Here is a 22,969-nt window from a genome sequence, read left to right on the forward strand (position 1 = left end):
GAGGAGGCGTGTTGTGATGCCGTCCACACCAGGGGTCGTTGTCTTTGTTAAGGTGGCCGTCTTCACTTCTTCTCCGCTAACATTGTCCTGCCAAGTAATCGCTCGCCTCGGGACGACGGGTACGTCAAACGGGTCACCCGGTGCGTCATCTTCCGCACTAAACCTGTCGAGAAGGGCTCCCCGAAGCGCTTGAGCCTTTTCGTTAGTATCCTCGATCGTCTGGTTGTCCACAACCAATGGGGGTGCTCTGGTCAGTAGGCTCGCCTTCCGCCAACCCATGATCTGGTACAGGTCCCGGTCTGAAGCGACTCCATCGATCTTTCCGGCCCAGTATGCTCGCTTAGCCTTCCTCACCGTGCTCAGGAACGCCTTTCGTTTCTCCATTAGATAAAGGTGCGCATCTTGCTCCGTCTCCCAGGCTTGTTGGTTGCGGGCAGCACGGTATGCTCTGTGGGCCTCTGCGCATTCCTCCGTCCACCAAGCCGCGCCTTTACCATGTTTTCCTCTCTTCTTGCCGACCGCCTCAATGGCTCGGGAGAAGAGCTCGACGATGTGACTTGCCTGCCCGTCCAGGTCTTCCGGAGTAGGTTGATCCCCCAGATTGGGCATCGCAGCTAGCCCCCCTTCGATCAGGTCTCTCAGCCGAGGCAGCGCCGAGTCGGGCACTGACAGTGGCCGTGGCTGCGGGTGGCCCTCTCCCTGTGACACTGGGCGTTTGAGTAGTGGTATGACGGCCACGATGGCCTCGTGGTCAGCTCCCGGGTGTAGCTGTGGGCTGACCTGCGCGTGCGCAAAAGGGATATTAGAGAAAGCCAGGTCCAGGACATGTCCGCAATCCTGGGTTGCCACCCCAACTTCGCTGATAAGAGAGAGATTGTGGCCGTCTGCCCAGCCTGCGATGTCATCTCCCCGGTTCCCGTTCCTCGTCCCGGGCTCCCAAGAGTAGTGATGCGCGTTGAAGTCACCCGCGATCAAAGCTCGCTCCGGGGGTTTGAGTTCTAGCAGTATCCCTGTTGTGCGGCTGTGGGGGTCGCGGGGTTGTCTGTACACGTTGACGATAGTCGTCGTTTTGTCGACCACCAGCCACAGTACGTCTCTCGTGTGGACAGGCCTCTGCTGCTCCACCGTCATCCCTATCCCTTTGCGTGTGTAGGTCAATACTCTTGGTCTGGTTCCTTCGCTGTCCCAGAAGTCGACCGGGACGAAAGAGTCGAAACCCGGGTGCGTGTTCAGTTGCACGTTTCCGTCCTTCCAGCCCGTCCAGGGTTCCTGGACGAGGACCACATCTATCTGAGCCTCCCAGCAGAGCTGCAGGAAAGCCGTGTGCGCCGGGGAGATCTTTCCGACGTTGCCCTGCGCAACGCGTAGCATCCGTGGGGTCGCCGCTCTCGGCTTACGTCTCCGAGTCGAGTTCGAGGTGGGTGTAGGCATTCGCGACGTTGTAGTTTGGCTTCTGTGCTGCCCGTTGGCTCCTGCTTGGCATGGGTAGCACGGGACGGTCGATGGAGGTGTTGTCGGGGGAGTCTTCGCCTTCGCCTTCGTCCGCCTCGTCTTCATCCATGCTGCTGCTGTCAGTGCTTCCGTCACCGAGGCAAACGATCGAGCTTGCGGAGGGCGTTCTCGTGCGCGCGCGCTTGGCGCCGGGTTGCTGGTTCTGGCTGGTGGAGGTAGGGACGCCTGCCGCCTCCTGGCTACTGTCGGATCGAGTAGCCTTGTACAGAGTGTCCGATGCTTTCTGGCCGGCCTTCCGGATCCGAGCCCGCTCCTTTCGACCGGGAAGGGAGACGACGCCGTTTACGGCCGAGGGCCTCGCTGGGCAGTCTGTGTGGCTGGCTTGGAAGGGGCCGCAGCAGTTGGCACATTGGGGCCTGGCCATGCAGGGTCCCGTTTCGTGTGAATCGGAAGGTCTTCCGCAGTTGCTGCAGATCGGTCGTCGTCCGCAGAACCGGTTGGAGTGGTAGCCCTGGCAGCCGGGGTCGTGTCGGATGAGCGTCCTTCGTTTCTTGACGGGCAGAGATCTGCCGCTTTGGTTGAAGAGCCTGAAGGGCGTGACCTCTGATGTGAATGATATGAGCCAAGATATTTCGTTCGTGACTGGGTTGGGCCCAAGGCGGGACGGTCGAGCAAGGACAGGCTTCTGTCCTGTCTGTGCGAAGACCTCATCTTCAACGAGTGTGGCTGGGTCCAGGACGTCCCCGCCAATGCTGTGTAGTTTTGTTGGGCATCGCGGCACAACGTAAGTGTACCACTTGATAGGCGTCTCGACCTGGTGGGCGCCGAGGCATTCCGCCAGCTTTGCCTTACTTGCAAGTAGTCTTTCCTGTATTTGCTTGTTTCGCGGCTTCAGAGAGTAACCTGTGCTGATATGGTAGACGTGGGGAAGGTCCGCTAGCCCCAGGCCAACGGCCTTACAGACGATCTGTCGTACGGCGAACGGTGCGATCTTCCGAGCGGCCGCTAAGCTTTCTTCCGGGACGCGGGCAAAGATGCGGAGGTCCTCCTTCGGCTGCGCCTGCGGCTGATCCTCGGCGGGGAGTGTGGCCTTCGGGCGGGCAGAGCTCTGGCAGCTCTGGCCGCTCCGGGTCGCCGCAGTGGTGTTGCCCGCCATCGGTGCGACGACAGCCGCCCAACTCCGGGCCGCTATTGGGCTTGTCTCGTGATTGATCAGTCTCTTGAGGGTTTGAATGACATAGGCAGTGGCTTCTTTCGCGATCTGCTTTCTAGAACCGTCAAAGCTGGCGACAACGCTGTCGACGGACCGTGCAATGGTCAGAAAGACGTCTTTCCGTGCCTCGTACTGTCTAGCTTCTTCTGCAAGGGCTGTCAAGACGGACCCTGTGGCAGATCCGCTCGGAGCAGATGCGGTAGAGGCTGCGGGCCCCTCGGCCGAGGTAGGGGCGTCGGTGGTGGCATCAAGCTGGCTTCCCGTTAGGCTGGGCCGGGTCGGCTGTGCCTCGACGTCGCGGCGTCGCTTAGCTCTTGAGGTGGGGTTCGGCTCCGGAGGTGTCCCGGAGCCTGGTTCGGGGTCGGCTTGGTCGGCCGACATCAGTCCGGTGCCCGACGGCGGCTGTGAGGCCATCGCGGATGCGGGCTCCGGCAAGGGGAGGTGAAGAGTTTTCGGCTGTTAGTAATTTGGTGGTAGGCTCACTCATTCACTAACAGCAGATGCCAAGAAAAATTAGGCGAGAGGGAAGTTGTTCTGCGCACCTTTGTCTCGACAGAAATCCAACACGCCTGCCGCGAATAGCATGGACGCTTCTCAGTACCTTGCCCGTGATAGAAACACGACCTCAGTCTCTTACCTGCCGCATCCCGCCATCATATCTCGCCAACTTCAGCGCATCAACTCTCCGTTGCCTCACCAGACTCTGCCGCCTTTGCAGCCGCAGACCATAACCACCCTGGACCAGATGCACGGCAGCAACCCTCGCACTCTTCGCACTTCCGCGACTCCTAAGACGCCGGGCCCCCGGATTACCATGTTGCCGTACCAACCTCAACAGCAGCAGCCTCGTGGTCCGTACCAGCATACGGGCCAGCGCCCTGCCCCACCCCAGGCGCACGGCACTCAGTCCATGCTGCCCCAGACCACGATGGGCTCTGCACACTCTCAGCCCATCGCGCCTGCCCCGACATCTGGACATGTTTCTCCTGTGCTGGATTCTATGCCTGCTAGTGGTGCCAAGCCTCGGTCGGGTATGACTTATCCCCACGGCGCTGGCGATGTCATGTCCGGTGGCATGGATGGTGTCGACCAGCCTCAACACGTCGTCGGCTCTTGTGGTCGCCGTGAAATTCTCCCCAGCGCTCCTGGCCGTCCTGCCGCTACTCCTGCTAGCACTGGCAACACCAAGAGCACCGTGATACCGGCTAGAGATGCTGACGGCAAGTTCCCCTGCCCTCACTGCATCAAGACCTACTTGCACGCGAAGCATCTGAAGCGTCACCTCCTGCGCCGTAATTGATAGCCCGCTACCCCGTGCAGCTCATTGCCTTACTGACAAAATTGATCTGTAGACACGGGCGAGCGCCCATACGGGTACGTGAAATGTGGCGGGAGTTTCTCGAGAAGTGATATACTCAAGTGTCACTCTCAGAAGTGCCTCAGTCGCCGGAGTAACTCGATTGGTGCTAGTCACTTATCTCGCTCCGCAGCTCATGTCGAGAAGGAGTCTAGTATGGAGAATGGAGCTCTTGGTCAGGATGGCGGCCTGAACCACCTCAGTGGTCCGGACAACGTGCTTGCGGATGGCACGGTTCAGTCTTTTGGTATGATGGCTGTGCCGGACAGGATGAACCATCTTGCAAAAGATCAGAGTCAGTTGTCGTGCGCCGGTAGCTTCACAAGGCTTGGCGATGGCAGTACCCAAGACGGAAAGGATTCTATAGAATCTGCCATTGAAGATTCTGGACCAGTTGGCAAGATGCAGAACTCCACCATGGGTCTGGATCAAGATGAGAAGCTATCGAATGGCGAGCCCAGATCGGGAAAGCAATCAAAGCTTGATAGAACTCAGATTCGCCAGGCTGTTGCGCAACGGGCCCGTCTAGATCATGCCGAATTCGCTCCCAATCGTCCTGCCCAGACGCGGATCGCAACCGACCTGGTCCCTACTACTGGCGTTCAAAGTCGACAAAGACCTCCTGCCCCCCCGAATCACCGTGTTTCCTTTTTCCTCTCGACCTGGAACGTACCGCCATCGATCCAAAGCCCCTTTTCATTTCTGTCCGACCGGATCCTCAGCTTCCTCCTTCCTCTAGGTACCCCGACAATCGACGAATATGCCGGTTTCAACTTATACTTCTCCGCCGAAAATGTTCGCGAATTCTTGGAAACTTACACTCATGTTCATACCCATTCGCCATTTTTCAATACACCCGCCTTCCGTATCATGGATGCATACGCTGGCTTGTTGATAGGCATGTGCTGCTTCGGTGCTTGCAACTCGAATCATCTCCCACCAGATCACGTGCGCGACATGATAGATACTTTCACGTCCGCACCGGTTCGTGATTTACTGTTCTTGGACGACTCGGTGGGGGAAAAGCAGAATGACAACGTTGGCGCAGGCATATCAAGCTACGGTCAATGGGATTTGGAGAAAGCCCAGGCTATTGCCCTGCTCGACAGTTTGATGGCATATAAAAGCATGCCCTAGCATCGTGCGAAAACTTGTGAGACTTCACCATCTACCATGAAGTGTCTTCGTACTGTTAGTCAGCTCGACGTTTCCTCTAGCATGCCCTCTCCACACCACTGACCAGATCAACTGTACCTCCACCACAACACAGCTGTAAAAGTCTATCCTAATGCCCAAGCCAAACTTGACAAACGCAAATTCGATGAGGCAAGAGGGATCTGCACGGAAAGTGCCGTCATGAAGGTTTACGTGACTCTGCCAATGAGTGACTGTAGTCACACGCTCGTTTCTCGCAGACGATGCATCAACTGAAGTTGGTGAAGGCGTAGGCTATGTCGAACGGGCGACTAAAGACGAAGATACGGAATTGGTTAAACAGATCAACATGAAAACATCAGAGTGTCATCAGAGTGTCAAACCTGACACTCAACTTCATTCAACCCTTTCCGGCGGCGGTGGAGGATTCATACATACATTTTGTATGAGCTGATATCGATACAATCGGCGGTGGCGGCAAGCTTCGAAAAGGGAATCAAACAGATTGCAATGGGTTGGTATTCTTGCTTTGGTTAATTTCTCACGCTTTTCCGTTTCCTTCCCTCGCGAACTCATTTTGATTTACTATCGTGGTGTATTGCGGAAAATCATCGTCATTGTCTCGTGCATCAAGGCATGTTTGACGGTGTCTGCTCCTGGTATACATCTTGGATGTGGAGTGGGTACTGTGTTAGATTGCCATCAGATAGAACTCGAGGCTCTCCGGTGACACATACCTTATTAGTCATTCAGACCTCTCGACGACCGTAACGGTGATCTTCAGGCTTAGGCCAGTGTTTCTCCTCACTCCACTCGTTGAAGTAGAGGACGGCACCTCCTTAGGCTAGAACCGCGATGACAAAGCCCAAGCGGTCCCTCAAGGCTCTTATATGCCCCACTATTAGCGAGGACAGGTGTTCGTGACTGCGTGTTCATGTCGGAAATCGTAGGAGAATATGGAAGGGGAAGACAAATCATCCAGTACCCTGGACGAAGGCGTCGGGAAAGTCATAAGAACATCCTGATCTCATGCTCTTTTAAAAAAAAGCCGATGCCGGGGGTTGTCAGTAGCTGAGAAGTGGAAGAGACCGGCTAAAAACGAGGGAGAACGGGCGAGGAAGGGTGAGCAAGCAGCGATGGCCATTAAAAACGGGCATACACTCAAACCGGGGGCCGACGGTACAGTGGCTTAAAACAAACCACGTTCCCACCCCCCCCCCCCCCCCCCCCCTCCCCCTCCCAGCCTGTGTCGCGAGCACGTGAGCATTAGAATAATTGCTATTGTTTAAGATAGCCACACTCCACCTCGTTTGACTCTCCAATCCCACATTACTGGTTTTCTCGTTTTGCCGTTAGCTATTTCCAGCAGATCAACTCTCTTCATCGCAACGTTATTGACCAACCTCGGCTTCTCGGCGCCAACTACTATCGCTAGAGCTTGTGCTCTTCATCTCCAGAAAGCAGAAAGAAGTCGTTTGTTCAGCTATAGGTCCTTTGGCTATCTGGCAATTCTAATCTCTCTTAGAAACTCATCGTGTATCACCCGAAGCTAACACCTATCGGTTGAGATCTGTCAACAGCCAGTGTCCACTCGACTGTGCTCCCTGAAGTACTTTGAGCTTTGCCTCGACAGATAGTGGCCTGACCATCACCCTCCAGCTCTGCGTATCTTACCCTCCCTATCATTCATGCGCCCAGTTGCCTGCTCCCCTTGCTGGCTCCACGGGTCCATAACAGACCCGAACCGTCACAATTTCTTCCCAACTTCGCATTCAGTCTTTGCTCTCTCCTGCTCCGGACTCCGATGACGCACCCGAAGCGCTCCCTACTCAGTCCAAGTCAGAGGGAAGATGTTACAAACCCTTTGCCTCACAGGAGGATGCCTCCACAATTCTCGCCGTAGCAAAGTCGGCAGGCAAGCAAGCTCTGGGAGGAGCCATGCCTCAGAGTTACCTCGTGCCCGACGGCGATGACTTGAAGTCGATCTCGGCGGAAGGCTCAAGTGCCAAAAGACCCTCTAGAGCTATGCAGCCGCCGATGAGATCTAGCATAGCTTGTTTGAGATGTAGGAAATCCAAAACCAAATGCGACAACGACAACACTGGATCACCTTGCGACACATGCATCAAGGCAGGACATAAGTGCGAGTTTCCCGATCCAACGCCTCTTCCGGCGAAACAATCAAAGCCGCCGACTGCGCTGAGGCAGGTAAGGGAGGTCGGGCATGATCGGAAGCGAGTGAAGAAGCTCGAAGATGCAACGTCCTCTAATGAAAGGACTCCTGCGGCACTTGCTCAGGAAGTCCTTCCGGCACCCTATCTTACCGTCGGCTTGTGGCATCAACTCTTCGACATATTTAAGCTGCACTTCGCTACCGAACTCCCGTTTTTGCATCTCCCAACTCTCAAGGGCATCATTCACGACAAAGACAGCAAGAATCTGTCGACCGAATCAAATTTGATTCTGCTGGGCATTCTGACTCTCACTGCAAGATTTCATCCCGTCTTGATCAAATGTGTGGCACACATCACACACATCAAGATCGCGGGGCCAAGATCTCGCGGTGCTCTACCCAGTCCGCAGCCATCAATGGCATCAGAGTACTTCGCAAATGCTCTTACAAAGGCACTGGGGGAACTTGAATCAGCTCTGACATCAGCTACCGTCGTCCGTGTTCAAGCTATTCTCATGCTCAGCTTGTACAAATGGAGTCAGCCGAATGGCGGCCTGGCTGCATGGATGTATGTTGGCGTTGCCATACGGATGGCTCAAGGCTTGAAACTGGGGTCTGGAGACAAGCCCCTGGGCGGCAAGAGAATTCTGGCGCTGTCTCCTCGATCGAGTAAATCGGCTAAACTATCCTCAGACCATTGGATAGACCGGGAAATCAGGCGCCGTACTATGTTCAGCTGCTTGATAATGGATCGTCTTCTGTCCTGCGGATCTGATCGGGTTTCTATGGTTCGGTCCGACGATCTTCAAATCCAGCTGCCATGCACCGAGCATGCCTTCGACCACGGCCGCGTTGTCTACACCGGATTCTTACGGCAGATGGGACATGGCATGGAGCCACCAATCAGTGACAGCGTCTTGAGACGATTCGTACAACTGGCTGATGTCTGGGGCGATATCACCAAATACAGTGTCGAGGGCGGCCGCCTTGAGGAACCGCTGCCGCCGTGGAACCAAGAGTCGACTTTCTACCAGCTATGTAAAAGAGTAGATGATTTCTACAAACATCTTCCAGAAGATTTCACCTGGTCCAGCGCGAACTTTTGGGGACACAACGACAGCGTGTACATATCACTCCACATGCTGGGTGCTCTCTGCAAAATTATACTGCATCGCGAATGCATTCCGTTCATCGCCATCAAGTGTTCTAAGCCGACTGGCCCTCTGGGTGAGTTCGTCTCTAACACCAGAACTGTTCTAGAGAGCTTTTGGGAGCGAAGCGCGGAGCAGGTTTTCAAGGCTGGCAGGGAAATCATCGACCTCGTATCGTTGTGCCGAGATAGACTCCCTCATTCGCCACTAGTCATGTTCGCGATCTGGCAAGCAGCCTTTGTGGAAACTTACGCATGGCACTATCCTCGCATGGATACTCAGAGTCATATGGCCAGCAAGCATGAAAGCGAGGAACGGCAGAGAGTGCAGACAGGAATCGTCAGCATCGCTCTCCAAGCATTGATCAAGCTTGCACCTTTCTCCAGCATGGCCTCCAAGTACGTCACGTTTCTTGAGAAAATGGATCATTTTCTCCAATGTGGCGGCTTATTGGAACCTCGGAGGGTCAAGATCAACAAGACTCCGAGCAGCGACATCAATCTGGACGACGACCAGCCAACAGCCTACGACGACTCCGATGAATCGCGGGCCAGAAACTTGGAAAGGAGCTCTCGCTCGGGTCCCGGTCATGACCTCCCTAGCAAAAAGGGGACGGACACTCCAAGGGACTTCCGGCAATCGTCATCATACATCGGTCTTGACGCCGATGTATCCTTATCCTACCAACAGTCGGATGACAGTGGCCTTACCAGAGACATTTGTCACCACTCGTTGACAGACAAATATCCCCAAACTCCGGTCTCCTTGCCATTTGAAGCCGTGATGGCTATTTTGAACGGAGAAAGACTCACTATCGACTCTTATGTGCGACCAGACCAGAGCATGGGGGTCAGTGCCGTGCTCAATGATGTACGGGATTTTGCTACAGGGGAAATGGGCCAAACGCCTGGCATTGGGGACCAAGACACTGCTTAGTGCCCATTCTATGCGCATAAGGCGGGTAGTGATTCATTGCCCTAGTTCAGCGGGAGTCATGCACGGTGGGTGTAAATGACTTTCAGCGGTCTTCGCATCTTATGGCAGCTATTCGCACCCAGATAACGCAAAGGAATAGCAGGGTATTGCAAATCAGGTGATGTACAAATATCCAGTATCACAAGCAATAAGTTGTCCAGCTAGATGAAGTAAGGCAGCGAGGTGACCGCTCTTCCTTGCTCAATCTCATTACTTATTTTCATCTTTAATCTCACTCTCCGTCTCCCACTTTTCTCCGTGCTTTGATAATTCTGTCTCAACATCTCCAGTCAACATGCTTGTTTTGGCCTCGTGCTACAGCTATTTGCGAAAACGATGTCCTGTCGAATTGAACTCTTTTGCTTCTCTTAACGTACGGACATATGTCTAACAGTGTGTACTGTATACCATGGAGCTCACACACAGTACTGCCACGGTAACTAACCGGGCTGGTTGCTCCGGAAATGGATTATGCTGGGAACTGATGAACACCGTCGCCCCGACCATGAGTCATACTCGTGCTACCCAAAATGGATCGTCATCCTTTCCATCAGCAACACCATCAAAGTCAGCAGAATCAGCAAATGGCTTCACGATTATGGCGCCGTCCCTCGCTTATTCCTCGCTCGTATCACCACGCATGACCTGCTCCGAAATATCACCTACAGCAAGTTGCTGAGTGAAATACTGTAACTATCACTGATGACGGTATATAGTAGCCACGTTATCCGGATGTAATCCAGGGACGGCGCAACGAATTCGCTCATAACTGCAAAATTGCTTCTGTTCGGATCTGCGAAGATTGCAATAAATGCTCCCGGCTGCTGCGAAGCTAGTACTCCTTCCACGCTGAGCGCGCTGCGCAGCCAACTCGCCCTTAGCCCGTGTCCGATACTTGATGAGATGGCTGCTTCCCTCCGCGAATATTACGATGCCGACGCGTCCCGCTTTAATATCAGTCGGGCCTTGGAGGAAGATAATTCGTCCCAGAAAGCCTAACAAGATGTCTCTTAAGAGCATAACCTGGACCTGCGAGACGGATTCCTATACCAGATATTCTAGCAACGATCTGACCAGCTGGTGTTCGTGGATGAGTCCGGCATAGGCCAGAGCGTCATAATACGGTGTAGAGGCTGGCTCGATGGAAACGGCCACGCCAGCTGAAGCGATTACTCCGTGATCGGAGATATCAGATGCTGCCGGCCTATACTCAGGACGAGATCATACACTTTCGGATCTTCGAAGGGTTGACGGATGCCAAAGTGTTTGAAATTTTCATCGAAACGCTGCTGCTATATCGTGGGCGTTAGTCCTAGCTCCGGTCTGTTTTGATCATGGTCAATGCATTCTTTCACCACTTAGAGCGCATTCCGGACGGCAGCAGGAGTTTCGCTAATTTACTTGACGTCCTGTTCGCCAGACATCATCCCGATTGACCACTTTTTCTGGAGTTAAAGAAGTTTGTTTGGCAGGTCTGGAACGGACACCATGGCTTTATTAGGGCTAACTTCAATCGTTTCTGGAAGAACGTGTGATGGTTGGCGGCCAACGGAAGAGGAGTGCTAAAGGTCACTTCCGTGACTGTTCGCTCTCAATTGACGAACCACTAGACTCAGGCAAGCAGATAAGATTCAATACTTCGCAACTAACATAACCCTTTGATCTAGATAAACCTAAATATCCCGCACCCATCAGCGGGCCCCGCCTTCTAGCATGCCATGTTCAAGAGAAGACTGAGCATCATTGTCCTCATGGACAAGCTCGAGATACAGTCCCCATCAAGCTGCTCGCTAGCTGGTGGACCCGCCTCCTTGGATCAAGCTCGCTAGCGGCCTCTTGCTCCGCATCTATACGGCTGCTCCGCTCTTAGAGGCCGATCGCAGTAGCGCCCCGTCTAGCGGGCCGGCCGATGAGTGCACACTCCACATAGTCTATCTAAACAAAGAGCTTCAGCCTCTTGCCAGCGCGAAGAAGCTAGCTCCACCCTTGCAGCTATCTCTCTACAACTGACTAGTCAATCTGCAGCGTTTGGAATTGCTCCGTGACTTTATCTTCCGACCGGTCGTTGGGAACTGACATGATAACAGTCGTCGCATTCGTCTCGTAGGTCTCCTTTCTGGAATTCACGATTTCGGCAATCTTGGGCGAAAAATTTTCTCTCTAGAAATCACTCGGGGCTACAACAAGACCTTGTTCCGTCTGTTCTACAGCTTTTCTGTTGTTCAGGGTCAATTCCCATTGCATGGTAAAGAGCATCCAACGAGGGGCTATCCATTGTATGACTGGCCTGGAGCCCACTCATCGTAGTTGGAAAATGGTAACACTCCTGCAATGGGCCGAAGTTGGCTTCGTGAGGAATAGTGCCATGATCTCGGTCACTGATGAAATCGGAGATGTCCGAGTTTTGACCGTCATCTTCGCCGTCGCTGACGATCTCGTGCATCTAACTGTCTGCAGGTACGATCTCAGCGATTGGTCGGTGCGGACGATGGAAAACCAAATGAAACGGGGCAACTATTCAGCGGCGACAAATAAGCAATTTGAAAGTGACAAATGACACAGTGGCATGGGTTGTCGTTTGACTCATGAAGTGGGTTTAGAGTCATGATAGAAGGTTCTGGAAACAATGGCATGGTATGTACTGCACCGGTAAGGGCTATGTATTGCTGAGTCCAGGATGGCCAAAGTATGCGCCCTTGTTGAGAATCATCTGGACGATGTTGTCGTGGCCTCTAGATGATGCAATATAAAGAGCGTTGCCATATCTGCCGCCTTGAGCGTTGACATCTGTGCCATTATCGAGAAGCATCTGGACAATGCTGTCGTGGCCTCCTGATGATGCAATATAAAGAGCGTTGCCATACTTGCCGCATTGAGCGTTAACATCTGCGCCCTTGTCGAGAAGTTTCTGGACGGTATTCTGCCGGCCCTCCAAAGAACCCCAAATTAGTGGTGTGCGACCATCATTGTCCCTTGAGTTCAAAGCAGCGGCATCTAAGGCGAGTAGTCTCGATAACACTTCGCCATGCCCATTTAATGCAGCCAAATGCGCACTGTTAAGGCCATCTCTCGCTTCGTATTGATAGTTTGTTCGCCAAAGGATTGAGACCCATGTTTTGAAACGCTGATTTTGCATCTCATACAGCCGCAACATCTACTTTTGTAAGCCCTCCTTTGGGTGATTTGCGTCTCGCGAGTGTGAAGGCCAGTGTATTGCAGAATATTCCAAAAAGGGGTAATGGGTTGTGACGTTATCTGGCTTCCGTCTATCAGCACGGGGCCGACCTTGTTGAATATCCCCAAATAACAAATATTGAACACAAATTTGCGTCATTATCGTCTCTGAATCTGGTCTGTAGAGGGAATGTTTCCAACTATTTTCTATCGAATAGTCGGAAATAACCTGTGTGATGAGAAATTCCTTCGCTGTCTGGTGTATGAGGTAAATTCGGTCATCATTGATAAACACAAAAAGCCCACAAAGCTCCCTGATCTGTGACTTGATATGATTGCGATTGAGATCAAGGTCCTCATGTCTCTGAGCATCCGATGAGTCCGTGGCCAGTTGGAACGCCACATCCATTTCGGAGAGTGTGAGTGGTCGGCGAGCGCCAACGACGATGTGAAGAAGAATACGTGCCTCTTGTTGTTGACTAGGTCTGAGTCTACCCAAGATCTTCTCGTAGGCTTCTTCTACTGTTGCTGGGAGAGTGTCAAGTTCCTTTATGAAAGCCTTCTTGCGCCGCTTTGAGCTTTGATAGACCTCGTCAATGACAAGGTGTAGCCAAAGATAGGTTCGATGCGGAACTGCTAAGAGTCTTTGCTCTAACGCGGTCTGCGCTTCCGGACTCATGTCAAGTTTGCGCCCGGCTGTGGCTACCTCGTGTCTGATAACGAGGTTGATCTCCTCGCTAATATCAGCATTACTCTCTTCGCCAGCAAGGCGAATCGTTCGAGGTTCGGGTATGTCGCGAAACTCAGATTCGATATCCTGATAGGGTCGACTAGTCACTAGGAACTTCAATTGAAACTTTCTCGTAGATGTCGTTTGCCGGTTGTAGAAGTTCGTTAGAAGCCTGATGACCTTTCGTCGGTCTTCAAGACAGCACTCGTCTAGAGCGTCTAGAACACAAGTGACACTGACTGCTTTATCGTCCGTAGCAGCAGCTATGAAGATACGCCAGAGCTCGTCCACTTCAGTCTGCAATTTCTTTCCGTTCTTCTCAAAGGCCGCCATGGCTTGGCGGATAAGGAGTGGCTGACGGCCGAAAAGCTGATGAAGAAGAGCGCATAAGGCTGTCGCGAGGGTGTTTTGGTCGTCGTTGTCCTTAAAGAAGAAGTAGCACGTTGTATGCTCGTTCGACTGTTGTATCTCCTCCTTGATAAGGAATTTAGCTAACACAGACTTTCCACAGCCTGGGTCAGCCGAAATCCAAAGGAGGTCATCCTGGCGGCTCTGCTGCCAGTTTATGTATCGTGGATGCTCTAAAACCCAATTGCATGTGCCCTTGACTCGGTCAGGGTTGATTTCCATGAACTTCTCATATGTACTTGTTTTAAGTATAAGATGGCATTTACGCTGTTTCTCGTTCTCGTATTTGATCTCCTGCTTCTGCGTCTGTGTCGAGATGGCCTTACTTATACTAGAAACAAGATTCCGAAGGTGAGGATCTGCTTTGGGTATTAGTATCCAATTATTCCTGTAGAGAAAAATTGACTAGAGAGATAACCTCAGATGGTGGATTTTGTATAGGTAAGGACGAAGTAATTAAAAGGTTCAGACTAAGAATTATCTACTTACCAGACACTAACTGCGGTATAGGCTTCTCCTGCAGGACCCTATCTGGCGGTATGACTGAAAGAAGCTCCTTTGCAAACGCGGCTGCTGTTGTAGCCGCGTATTCTTGCCACCGTTTGTTCTTGTGAGAGTCCGCGTAGTCGCAAATACCACGGATGACTAGGCACGGAAAATCTTGTAGTCCGGCAGCCTCCATCTCGAAGCAGAGCACCCCAAGTTCTTTGCTTAACTTGTCGCGTGTCTCTCCGTGCTTGATCACCTGATTGCCTGAGGCAATATTACCGTAATAAATGACTGGATCCGTGTCATCTCTGTCCTCCCGCTGAATCTTCTGCTTGTGATCACACTCATCACAAGTAGAGTCTGGATCGACATGTTCGTACTCTGCTTGGAAGAGGTAATCGTGGAGAGCGCCCTCATAACTGAATTTCTTCTTCATGGTCTTTGGGCTTTTGCTGATAAGCTCAGATACAAACTGGGGGATTCTGTTGTCTTCGATCAGGTGATCGGCCTGGAGACGACTCAGGGCGGCTAGTAGGACCTGGGGTGGCGTGTTGAGCGATCCTGTACGTTGCAACTCTCCCTCCTGCACTGCCTTCCCCCGATCGTACTGGATGACACCACCACTTGTTCCAGCGGGTTGGCTAACCACGATGTCGCCCAGCCGGATGTCATGTTTTCGCGACGGTACACCACCGCCGATTCCAACCATCAAGCCAAACCGGATTGACTTGAAGGTCCGCAACAAATCCTTCGCGACCGTGGCAGCTGGTGTTGTGCCATAGATGCCTGCAGGCAGGCAGGCGATGACGACGTTATGGCCTTGGACCTGACCCAAGACGTAGCTATTATGGTCGGCTGGATCCTGCCAGGGCAAGTTCGGATGAACTTGATCGAGCATTCCTTTCGCGGCAGCCATCTCCAACGGGAGGGCACACACCCAGCCCACGGTATAGTCCTCTGTTGCGACAGGAGCATCTCCCTCCGGCCGATCAACACCACTCTTTCTCTTTTTTCGGGGTTGGAAGTCGCCGGCATCGGAATCTTCAAGGGCATTAGAAAGAACTACTGAGGACTGGCTACCCAAACTCCAAGGGGGGCTCACCAGACTCTGAGCTGCGGTCACGCTTGAGCGGGCCGCTGATGCTGTCTGCGCCGCTCTTGTCGCTGTCTTTGATCCTCGGGTTGTACATCGTTTGTTGCTTAGCTGCCGGCAATCGTATCTTCGAGTTGGGTTGTGGCGGTTGAACGACGTAGCAGGTGTGGAGGACTAGAAATCTTACGTCTCTGGGCTCGAACAGATCACAGACGCATTGATTTCAGAGCCATTCGAGAGGAAGGCCTGCTACTTGAACGTAAGCTGCTAGATCAGCTCCACATTACTTGCACAATGCCCACAAATGAATGCAGTCCAGGTTTAGACCCCTCATCGTATCTTGATAGGTCATCTTTTAAGATGCGTTGATGCCTGAGATGACTTGGCCAAGGCTAAATGCATAGGCAGTACAGCCATGTGCGAATTTAGTGTCCTCTTCGTACTCTTCGTAATGGAAGCGCACGGGCCAGCGGTACAGTAGAGTACTTTAAAAGACAGCACGAAGTCGGAAATGGCAAACAGTTGGCACTCCTAACAGCGAATTTAGCCAGTTCCGGCTTGTACTCAGAGGTCGTACCAAGTAGCTTCATTTCCACCAACGAATTACTGATTTATATGGGGAACATCACAGTGCACTTCTGGGCAAGTGGTACCAATCCTGCTTACCCCAGTACACTCTGCGTAAATAATATTCTCTTTGTCATTTCCGAGGCCGTCCTTTTCGACCCCTGCCCCACCCAATCGTCTCTGTAAGTGAACTACATAGTTATTTGAGAGCGCATCCTAGATCCGGGGTAAATGACTATGGAAGAACAATCAGGTCTATCAAGGGACATGCTTCTGCATGAAGAGACGAGACCATGTTGCTCAGGATGCACTTTGCGAGGACTACCGGTATTGACAGTGTACCATCTGCCCCCGCGATGCGCCTCGACGTTGATGCCCAGGCGGATTCTTATGGCTTCAGTAGTAGTCCTTGGCCGACACAAGGCAGAATTGAGGCAAAATCACCTCAGGCATAAACGCATGGTGAGAAGCTGACCTTCAGCATATGATAGGTCGGAGGGGAAATAATGAGGGGTCGGGCCCTGGACTGCAGCCGTTTATCGGTAACATGTAACCAACGTAAGGCTGACCTAGCACTTCACGTCCAAGATGCAGGACCCCCCCTCGTAAGGCTGCGAAATCAATGCGTCTGTAATCTGGTTAAGCCCAGCGGAGCCAGACTTCCACCAATTCACGCCTGCTATGTAATCGACCCAACCAAATCCAACTCGAAGATACGATCGCCAGCAGCCAACCGACGAAAGATGTACAACCCGAACACCAAAAAGTTAGGTGATGACAACGATATGAGCGCCGCAGACAGCAAGAGCGGCTCGCTCAAGCATGGCCGCACCTCAGCGCCTGGTAAGCCCCCTCGGAGTCTGGGATGCCGGTTCTTACCAGTTCTTTCTGATCGCGTTGTCAGACTCTGATGCCGATGACTTCCAACCCCGAAAAAAGAGAAAGAGTGGTGTTGATCGGCCGGAGGGAGATGCTCCTGTCGCAACAGAGGACTATACCGTGGGCTGGGTGTGTGCCCTCCCGTTGGAGATGGCTGCCGCGAAAGGAATGCTCGATCAAGTTCATCCGAACTTGCCCTGGCAGGATCCAGCCGACCATAATAGCTACGTCTTGGGTCAGGTCCAAGGCCATAACGTCGTCATCGCCTGCCTGCCTGCAGGCATCTATGGCACAACACCAGCTGCCACGGTCGCGAAGGATTTGTTGCGGACCTTCAAGTCAATCCGGTTTGGCTTGATGGTTGGAATCGGCGGTGGTGTACCGTCGCGAAAACATGACATCCGGCTGGGCGACATCGTGGTTAGCCAACCCGCTGGAACAAGTGGTGGTGTCATCCAGTACGATCGGGGGAAGGCAGTGCAGGAGGGAGAGTTGCAACGTACAGGATCGCTCAACACGCCACCCCAGGTCCTACTAGCCGCCCTGAGTCGTCTCCAGGCCGATCACCTGATCGAAGACAACAGAATCCCCCAGTTTGTATCTGAGCTTATCAGCAAAAGCCCAAAGACCATGAAGAAGAAATTCAGTTATGAGGGCGCTCTCCACGATTACCTCTTCCAAGCAGAGTACGAACATGTCGATCCAGACTCTACTTGTGATGAGTGTGATCACAAGCAGAAGATTCAGCGGGAGGACAGAGATGACACGGATCCAGTCATTTATTACGGTAATATTGCCTCAGGCAATCAGGTGATCAAGCACGGAGAGACACGCGACAAGTTAAGCAAAGAACTTGGGGTGCTCTGCTTCGAGATGGAGGCTGCCGGACTACAAGATTTTCCGTGCCTAGTCATCCGTGGTATTTGCGACTACGCGGACTCTCACAAGAACAAACGGTGGCAAGAATACGCGGCTACAACAGCAGCCGCGTTTGCAAAGGAGCTTCTTTCAGTCATACCGCCAGATAGGGTCCTGCAGGAGAAGCCTATACCGCAGTTAGTGTCTGGTAAGTAGATAATTCTTAGTCTGAACCTTTTAATTACTTCGTCCTTACCTATACAAAATCCACCATCTGAGGTTATCTCTCTAGTCAATTTTTCTCTACAGGAATAATTGGATACTAATACCCAAAGCAGATCCTCACCTTCGGAATCTTGTTTCTAGTATAAGTAAGGCCATCTCGACACAGACGCAGAAGCAGGAGATCAAATACGAGAACGAGAAACAGCGTAAATGCCATCTTATACTTAAAACAAGTACATATGAGAAGTTCATGGAAATCAACCCTGACCGAGTCAAGGGCACATGCAATTGGGTTTTAGAGCATCCACGATACATAAACTGGCAGCAGAGCCGCCAGGATGACCTCCTTTGGATTTCGGCTGACCCAGGCTGTGGAAAGTCTGTGTTAGCTAAATTCCTTATCAAGGAGGAGATACAACAGTCGAACGAGCATACAACGTGCTACTTCTTCTTTAAGGACAACGACGACCAAAACACCCTCGCGACAGCCTTATGCGCTCTTCTTCATCAGCTTTTCGGCCGTCAGCCACTCCTTATCCGCCAAGCCATGGCGGCCTTTGAGAAGAACGGAAAGAAATTGCAGACTGAAGTGGACGAGCTCTGGCGTATCTTCATAGCTGCTGCTACGGACGATAAAGCAGTCAGTGTCACTTGTGTTCTAGACGCTCTAGACGAGTGCTGTCTTGAAGACCGACGAAAGGTCATCAGGCTTCTAACGAACTTCTACAACCGGCAAACGACATCTACGAGAAAGTTTCAATTGAAGTTCCTAGTGACTAGTCGACCCTATCAGGATATCGAATCTGAGTTTCGCGACATACCCGAACCTCGAACGATTCGCCTTGCTGGCGAAGAGAGTAATGCTGATATTAGCGAGGAGATCAACCTCGTTATCAGACACGAGGTAGCCACAGCCGGGCGCAAACTTGACATGAGTCCGGAAGCGCAGACCGCGTTAGAGCAAAGACTCTTAGCAGTTCCGCATCGAACCTATCTTTGGCTACACCTTGTCATTGACGAGGTCTATCAAAGCTCAAAGCGGCGCAAGAAGGCTTTCATAAAGGAACTTGACACTCTCCCAGCAACAGTAGAAGAAGCCTACGAGAAGATCTTGGGTAGACTCAGACCTAGTCAACAACAAGAGGCACGTATTCTTCTTCACATCGTCGTTGGCGCTCGCCGACCACTCACACTCTCCGAAATGGATGTGGCGTTCCAACTGGCCACGGACTCATCGGATGCTCAGAGACATGAGGACCTTGATCTCAATCGCAATCATATCAAGTCACAGATCAGGGAGCTTTGTGGGCTTTTTGTGTTTATCAATGATGACCGAATTTACCTCATACACCAGACAGCGAAGGAATTTCTCATCACACAGGTTATTTCCGACTATTCGATAGAAAATAGTTGGAAACATTCCCTCTACAGACCAGATTCAGAGACGATAATGACGCAAATTTGTGTTCAATATTTGTTATTTGGGGATATTCAACAAGGTCGGCCCCGTGCTGATAGACGGAAGCCAGATAACGTCACAACCCATTACCCCTTTTTGGAATATTCTGCAATACACTGGCCTTCACACTCGCGAGACGCAAATCACCCAAAGGAGGGCTTACAAAAGTAGATGTTGCGGCTGTATGAGATGCAAAATCAGCGTTTCAAAACATGGGTCTCAATCCTTTGGCGAACAAACTATCAATACGAAGCGAGAGATGGCCTTAACAGTGCGCATTTGGCTGCATTAAATGGGCATGGCGAAGTGTTATCGAGACTACTCGCCTTAGATGCCGCTGCTTTGAACTCAAGGGACAATGATGGTCGCACACCACTAATTTGGGGTTCTTTGGAGGGCCGGCAGAACATCGTCCAGACACTTCTCGACAAGGGCGCAGATTTCAACGCACAAGGTGGCCACTACGACAACGCTCTTTATGCTGCATCATTAGGAGGCCATAACAGCATCGTCCAGATGCTTCTTGACAAGGGCGCAGATGTCAACGCACAAGGTGGCCGCTACGGCAACGCTCTTCATGCTGCATCATTAGGAGGCCATAACAGCATCGTCCAGACACTTCTCGACAAGGGCGCAGATGTCAACGCACAAGGTGGCCGCTACGGCAACGCTCTTCAAGCTGCATCATTAGGAGGCCATAACAGCATCGTCCAGACACTTCTCGACAAGGGCGCAAACGTTTACGATCACAGGCAATATGGTGCATAGCCCTCCCCTGCTATTCAGAGAGTCATGTCGTTGTTTCTAAGACCTCTCTTGTACATTTGAACCACTTTGCCAGTCAGATGAAGACTTGTTTTGCTGTATCATGTGTAGATTGAAGGACGAAAGGCTCCCTCAACATTCAAAAGGCAGGTCTTCATGCTTCAACCTACACCAACCTGGCCCCTTAGATAGCCCAAACTGAGCTGCGATCTCAACGCGCAACGGCGCCATCGTAGATACCCTGGAACAGACTATTGCTCATAATGAGGTGTGAGGTAAAAGTATTGCCGGCGCCATAAGCTGCTTACTGCGTGGATAAAATGCCGGCTCGGATACAACGATACCTATATAACTCTAGGCGTGACTGGGAGGAAGCCGCTTGTTGCTGACGCTGTCGGATGTGTAGTAAACGTAGGCCATCAGCTGCTCCGGGCTCCCATCACTTTGATTATCTCGATTGAAGTCAGCTGTCAGCATCCTGACCAATAAGTCATTCCGGGCTCCCATGAACAGGAGTAGCGTGGTCTCTGTCAAGGTACCCCTGGCCTGCCATGTGCCTAATCCATGCAAGGTCTGTGCTCAACAGACAAACCATACTGGCGAAGCGGACACCGATTTTGCGATCCTCTGTACGTCTGTCTGTCTTCTTTGGATGGAAAGTGCGAGCCAGCCTAAGGATGGGAGCTGTGTGGATAAGGTGATGAGGGAGAAGAAGAAGCGTGTGTGAGAGGGTTGAAGAGCATGGGACACAGTTTTGGGGTATTGGGATGAACATGTGGGAGGTTGATAAGACGATGCTTCATGGGAACTCGCAACGGACGAGAGCATATGGTGGGACGCAGTGTAGGTCTAATGCATTTCTCGGGGGCCTTGCGTTGGCAAAGAATCATTTTGGAATATCGAAAGTGATACTTATTCGACGGAAAACCTCTGAGCTAGGAAAAAACGAAAGTACTTGCACGCCGACATCTAATGAGGACACTAAGGAATGAGAGAAGTGGCATGAGTGTCTAGGTAACTCAACGTTGGGAGAGCTGGCCATCCTTCGAAAACCCGGGCCGAAAGCACCGACAGGTACGGAGGCTACAGATGATCTTCCTAGTAGCGTTGCGTCGCATCTAGACCTGCACCGGAGTATGATTGTCATCGAGGCTGCGGGGCCGGTGGAGACGATGCAATGCCCCCATGGTGGCCGACTATAACCTCAAATTTGGGCATGATGTGTGTTCTGAAGTGCACACTCATGTCGTCACCGCCTGCCGTCGAGATGGAATACATCTCGTTGCCTACCTCAATGCGTATCTCCTCAACCACCAAACTGTTCAGCATATCGGAACAGAACTCTGACGCGAATACATTATCAAACGCTTGCCACTTTCTACCCACATGGGTGAGGGCTGCGCTCTGCAGCGCCATGTAGCTTGGCATGCAGTCCCAGATAATGCGACGATCACCATGACCGTGCCATTTGACAACCAGGCGGACTGCCTTGGTGGGCGTCGATGAGACAGGCGTTCTGGCGAGGTTTTGGGGATGGGGTGGTTGCATCATAGGTTGAATGCTTGGTGGTGGTGGTGGTGGCGGCAATGCGCGAACTGCGAGCGGGTGGCCATTTAGGTTGTTCAACTTCCCCCCTGAACCGGCAGGGTAAGCTTTCGAGGCTACAGTCGGCAGCATGGGGTCTTGGTGCCTTGGGATGTGAACCACAGCGGTGTGGTTCCTCTTCTTTACATTCGTTGGCCCAGAGTCGATTGGGACTTTCTCTCCCTCAGATGACGAGGAGGAGGATGAGGCGTAGCCCTGGAGCTTCTTGTTCTTCTGGCGGAAGTTTCTGCGGCGAGATGAAGATTCACTCGGTCTGCACCTTGTGCCAGCTTCGTTGTCGAAAGGTGAGAGTAGGCGAGAAAGTGGGAGTCTAACGTTGAGACGGGAAGTTCAGCCCGGCGCAAAGCAGAAATTTATGATGGCGTCCAGCCGTGGCCGTCGTCTGACATGCCAACCGATCCAACGCGTTGTGTCTAAGATGCGCATAGAGTAACCCATCGGAAACCTGACTAGAAGTACCAGAAACGAATCTTTCCACGGAAGAGCAGCCAAAGCTCTTACATATACCCAAGAACCAAGGGCTTCGTCGAAGCATGAGCAGCTCTGTTCCAGACAATGGCGTCCATAACGCGCGGCGCCGGACTTCGCAAGGTAGAGAGTGCCCTGTGGCATCACAAAAGGTGCATACAGTGGGTGTCATGGTAGATACCGGGTTCACCTCCGGTGCCGACTCGTTCTACCAGGTCAGCTCCAAGAGCGTATGAAAATGAACCAATCTATTCGCAATGGCGGCATGAAGAGTGCTATCTAGAAACGCTGCGGTCATCATGACAGTATCTTTCGCATCAATCAGTCGAAGCCTTTATGACAATTGACGAGCGGTTCTGATAGAAACTGGTCCAGGGTATCAAGATGTCGATGCGGCAGAAGAGCATGATCAACAGCTCTTTGGACCCGCTGCCTTGAGCCACTTTCTTCATGTACGAGTCGAATACAATTCTAGATGTTGTAAGAATGCACAGAAGTCAACAAAAACCATTCTCGGACAGAAGTGGCTTGCGTAAGGTAATGTAAGCTTGGATTATATATTCACTCGACCTTGAACGGCACCAACAGATCTCCGGTCATAGGCAAATGGAGTAGCACCACATACCATCAGAGCAGCATCAATAACGTGCATCATTAGTCTGGAGTCCAACACTAATGCAACATAAGATGTAGTACAATCAAGCAAGAATAAGACTAATCATTTGGTGATGAAGGAGTGTTGAACATCCTTCGTAAGTGCATATCAGGTTGAA

At 52.0% G+C, this 22,969-nt stretch overlaps 5 protein-coding genes across 5 annotated transcripts; 3 read left to right on the forward strand and 2 right to left on the reverse strand.

The window, feature by feature from the left end:
- Positions 1–3,248: 3,248 nt before the first annotated feature.
- Positions 3,249–5,159, forward strand: BDP55DRAFT_568371 (uncharacterized protein; the record flags this gene model as incomplete). The annotated part of the gene is made up of 2 exons (XM_060570678.1): positions 3,249–3,957; positions 4,018–5,159. 2 exons carry the CDS (start codon positions 3,249–3,251, stop codon positions 5,157–5,159), a joined length of 1,851 nt encoding a protein of 616 aa, XP_060421689.1.
- A 2,043-nt stretch (positions 5,160–7,202) lies between these two features.
- Positions 7,203–9,437, forward strand: BDP55DRAFT_568349 (fungal-specific transcription factor; the record flags this gene model as incomplete). The annotated part of the gene is made up of 1 exon (XM_060570675.1): positions 7,203–9,437. One exon carries the CDS (start codon positions 7,203–7,205, stop codon positions 9,435–9,437), a length of 2,235 nt encoding a protein of 744 aa, XP_060421690.1.
- Positions 9,438–12,428: 2,991 nt separating this feature from the next.
- Positions 12,429–15,631, reverse strand: BDP55DRAFT_54343 (uncharacterized protein). The gene is made up of 3 exons (XM_060568409.1): positions 15,380–15,631; positions 14,278–15,318; positions 12,429–14,147 (listed from the first exon to the last, which is right to left on the reverse strand). The coding sequence occupies exons 1-3, from the start codon at positions 15,465–15,467 to the stop codon at positions 12,631–12,633; spliced, it is 2,646 nt and encodes an 881-aa protein (XP_060421691.1). The 5' UTR covers positions 15,468–15,631; the 3' UTR covers positions 12,429–12,630.
- A 1,049-nt stretch (positions 15,632–16,680) lies between these two features.
- BDP55DRAFT_639189 (uncharacterized protein) lies at positions 16,681–20,126 on the forward strand (the record flags this gene model as incomplete). The annotated part of the gene is made up of 4 exons (XM_060573210.1): positions 16,681–16,780; positions 16,842–17,882; positions 18,013–19,398; positions 19,612–20,126. The coding sequence occupies 4 exons, from the start codon at positions 16,681–16,683 to the stop codon at positions 20,124–20,126; spliced, it is 3,042 nt and encodes a 1,013-aa protein (XP_060421692.1).
- Positions 20,127–22,014: 1,888 nt separating this feature from the next.
- BDP55DRAFT_687434 (uncharacterized protein) lies at positions 22,015–22,583 on the reverse strand. The gene has a single exon (XM_060576571.1). It carries the CDS (start codon positions 22,366–22,368, stop codon positions 22,039–22,041), a length of 330 nt encoding a protein of 109 aa, XP_060421693.1. The 5' UTR covers positions 22,369–22,583; the 3' UTR covers positions 22,015–22,038.
- Between the last annotated feature and the right edge of the window lie 386 nt (positions 22,584–22,969).

The sequence above is a fragment of the Colletotrichum godetiae genome, assembly GCF_030913485.1.
Source record: "Colletotrichum godetiae strain CBS 193.32 chromosome Unknown BDP55scaffold_112, whole genome shotgun sequence".
Taxonomy (NCBI): domain Eukaryota; kingdom Fungi; phylum Ascomycota; class Sordariomycetes; order Glomerellales; family Glomerellaceae; genus Colletotrichum; species Colletotrichum godetiae.

Excerpts from the sequence above, each read along its gene's own strand:
- BDP55DRAFT_54343 (XM_060568409.1), bottom strand. The coding sequence starts at position 15,467 with ATGTACAACCCGAGGATCAAAGACAGCGACAAGAGCGGCGCAGACAGC. Across the intron at positions 15,319-15,379 it reads TGACCGCAGCTCAGAGTCTG|ATTCCGATGCCGGCGACTTC; the intron begins GTGAGCCCCCCT and ends ATGCCCTTGAAG. Across the intron at positions 14,148-14,277 it reads TATACCGCAGTTAGTGTCTG|ATCCTCACCTTCGGAATCTT; the intron begins GTAAGTAGATAA and ends TACCCAAAGCAG.
- BDP55DRAFT_687434 (XM_060576571.1), bottom strand. The coding sequence starts at position 22,368 with ATGACACCCACTGTATGCACCTTTTGTGATGCCACAGGGCACTCTCTA.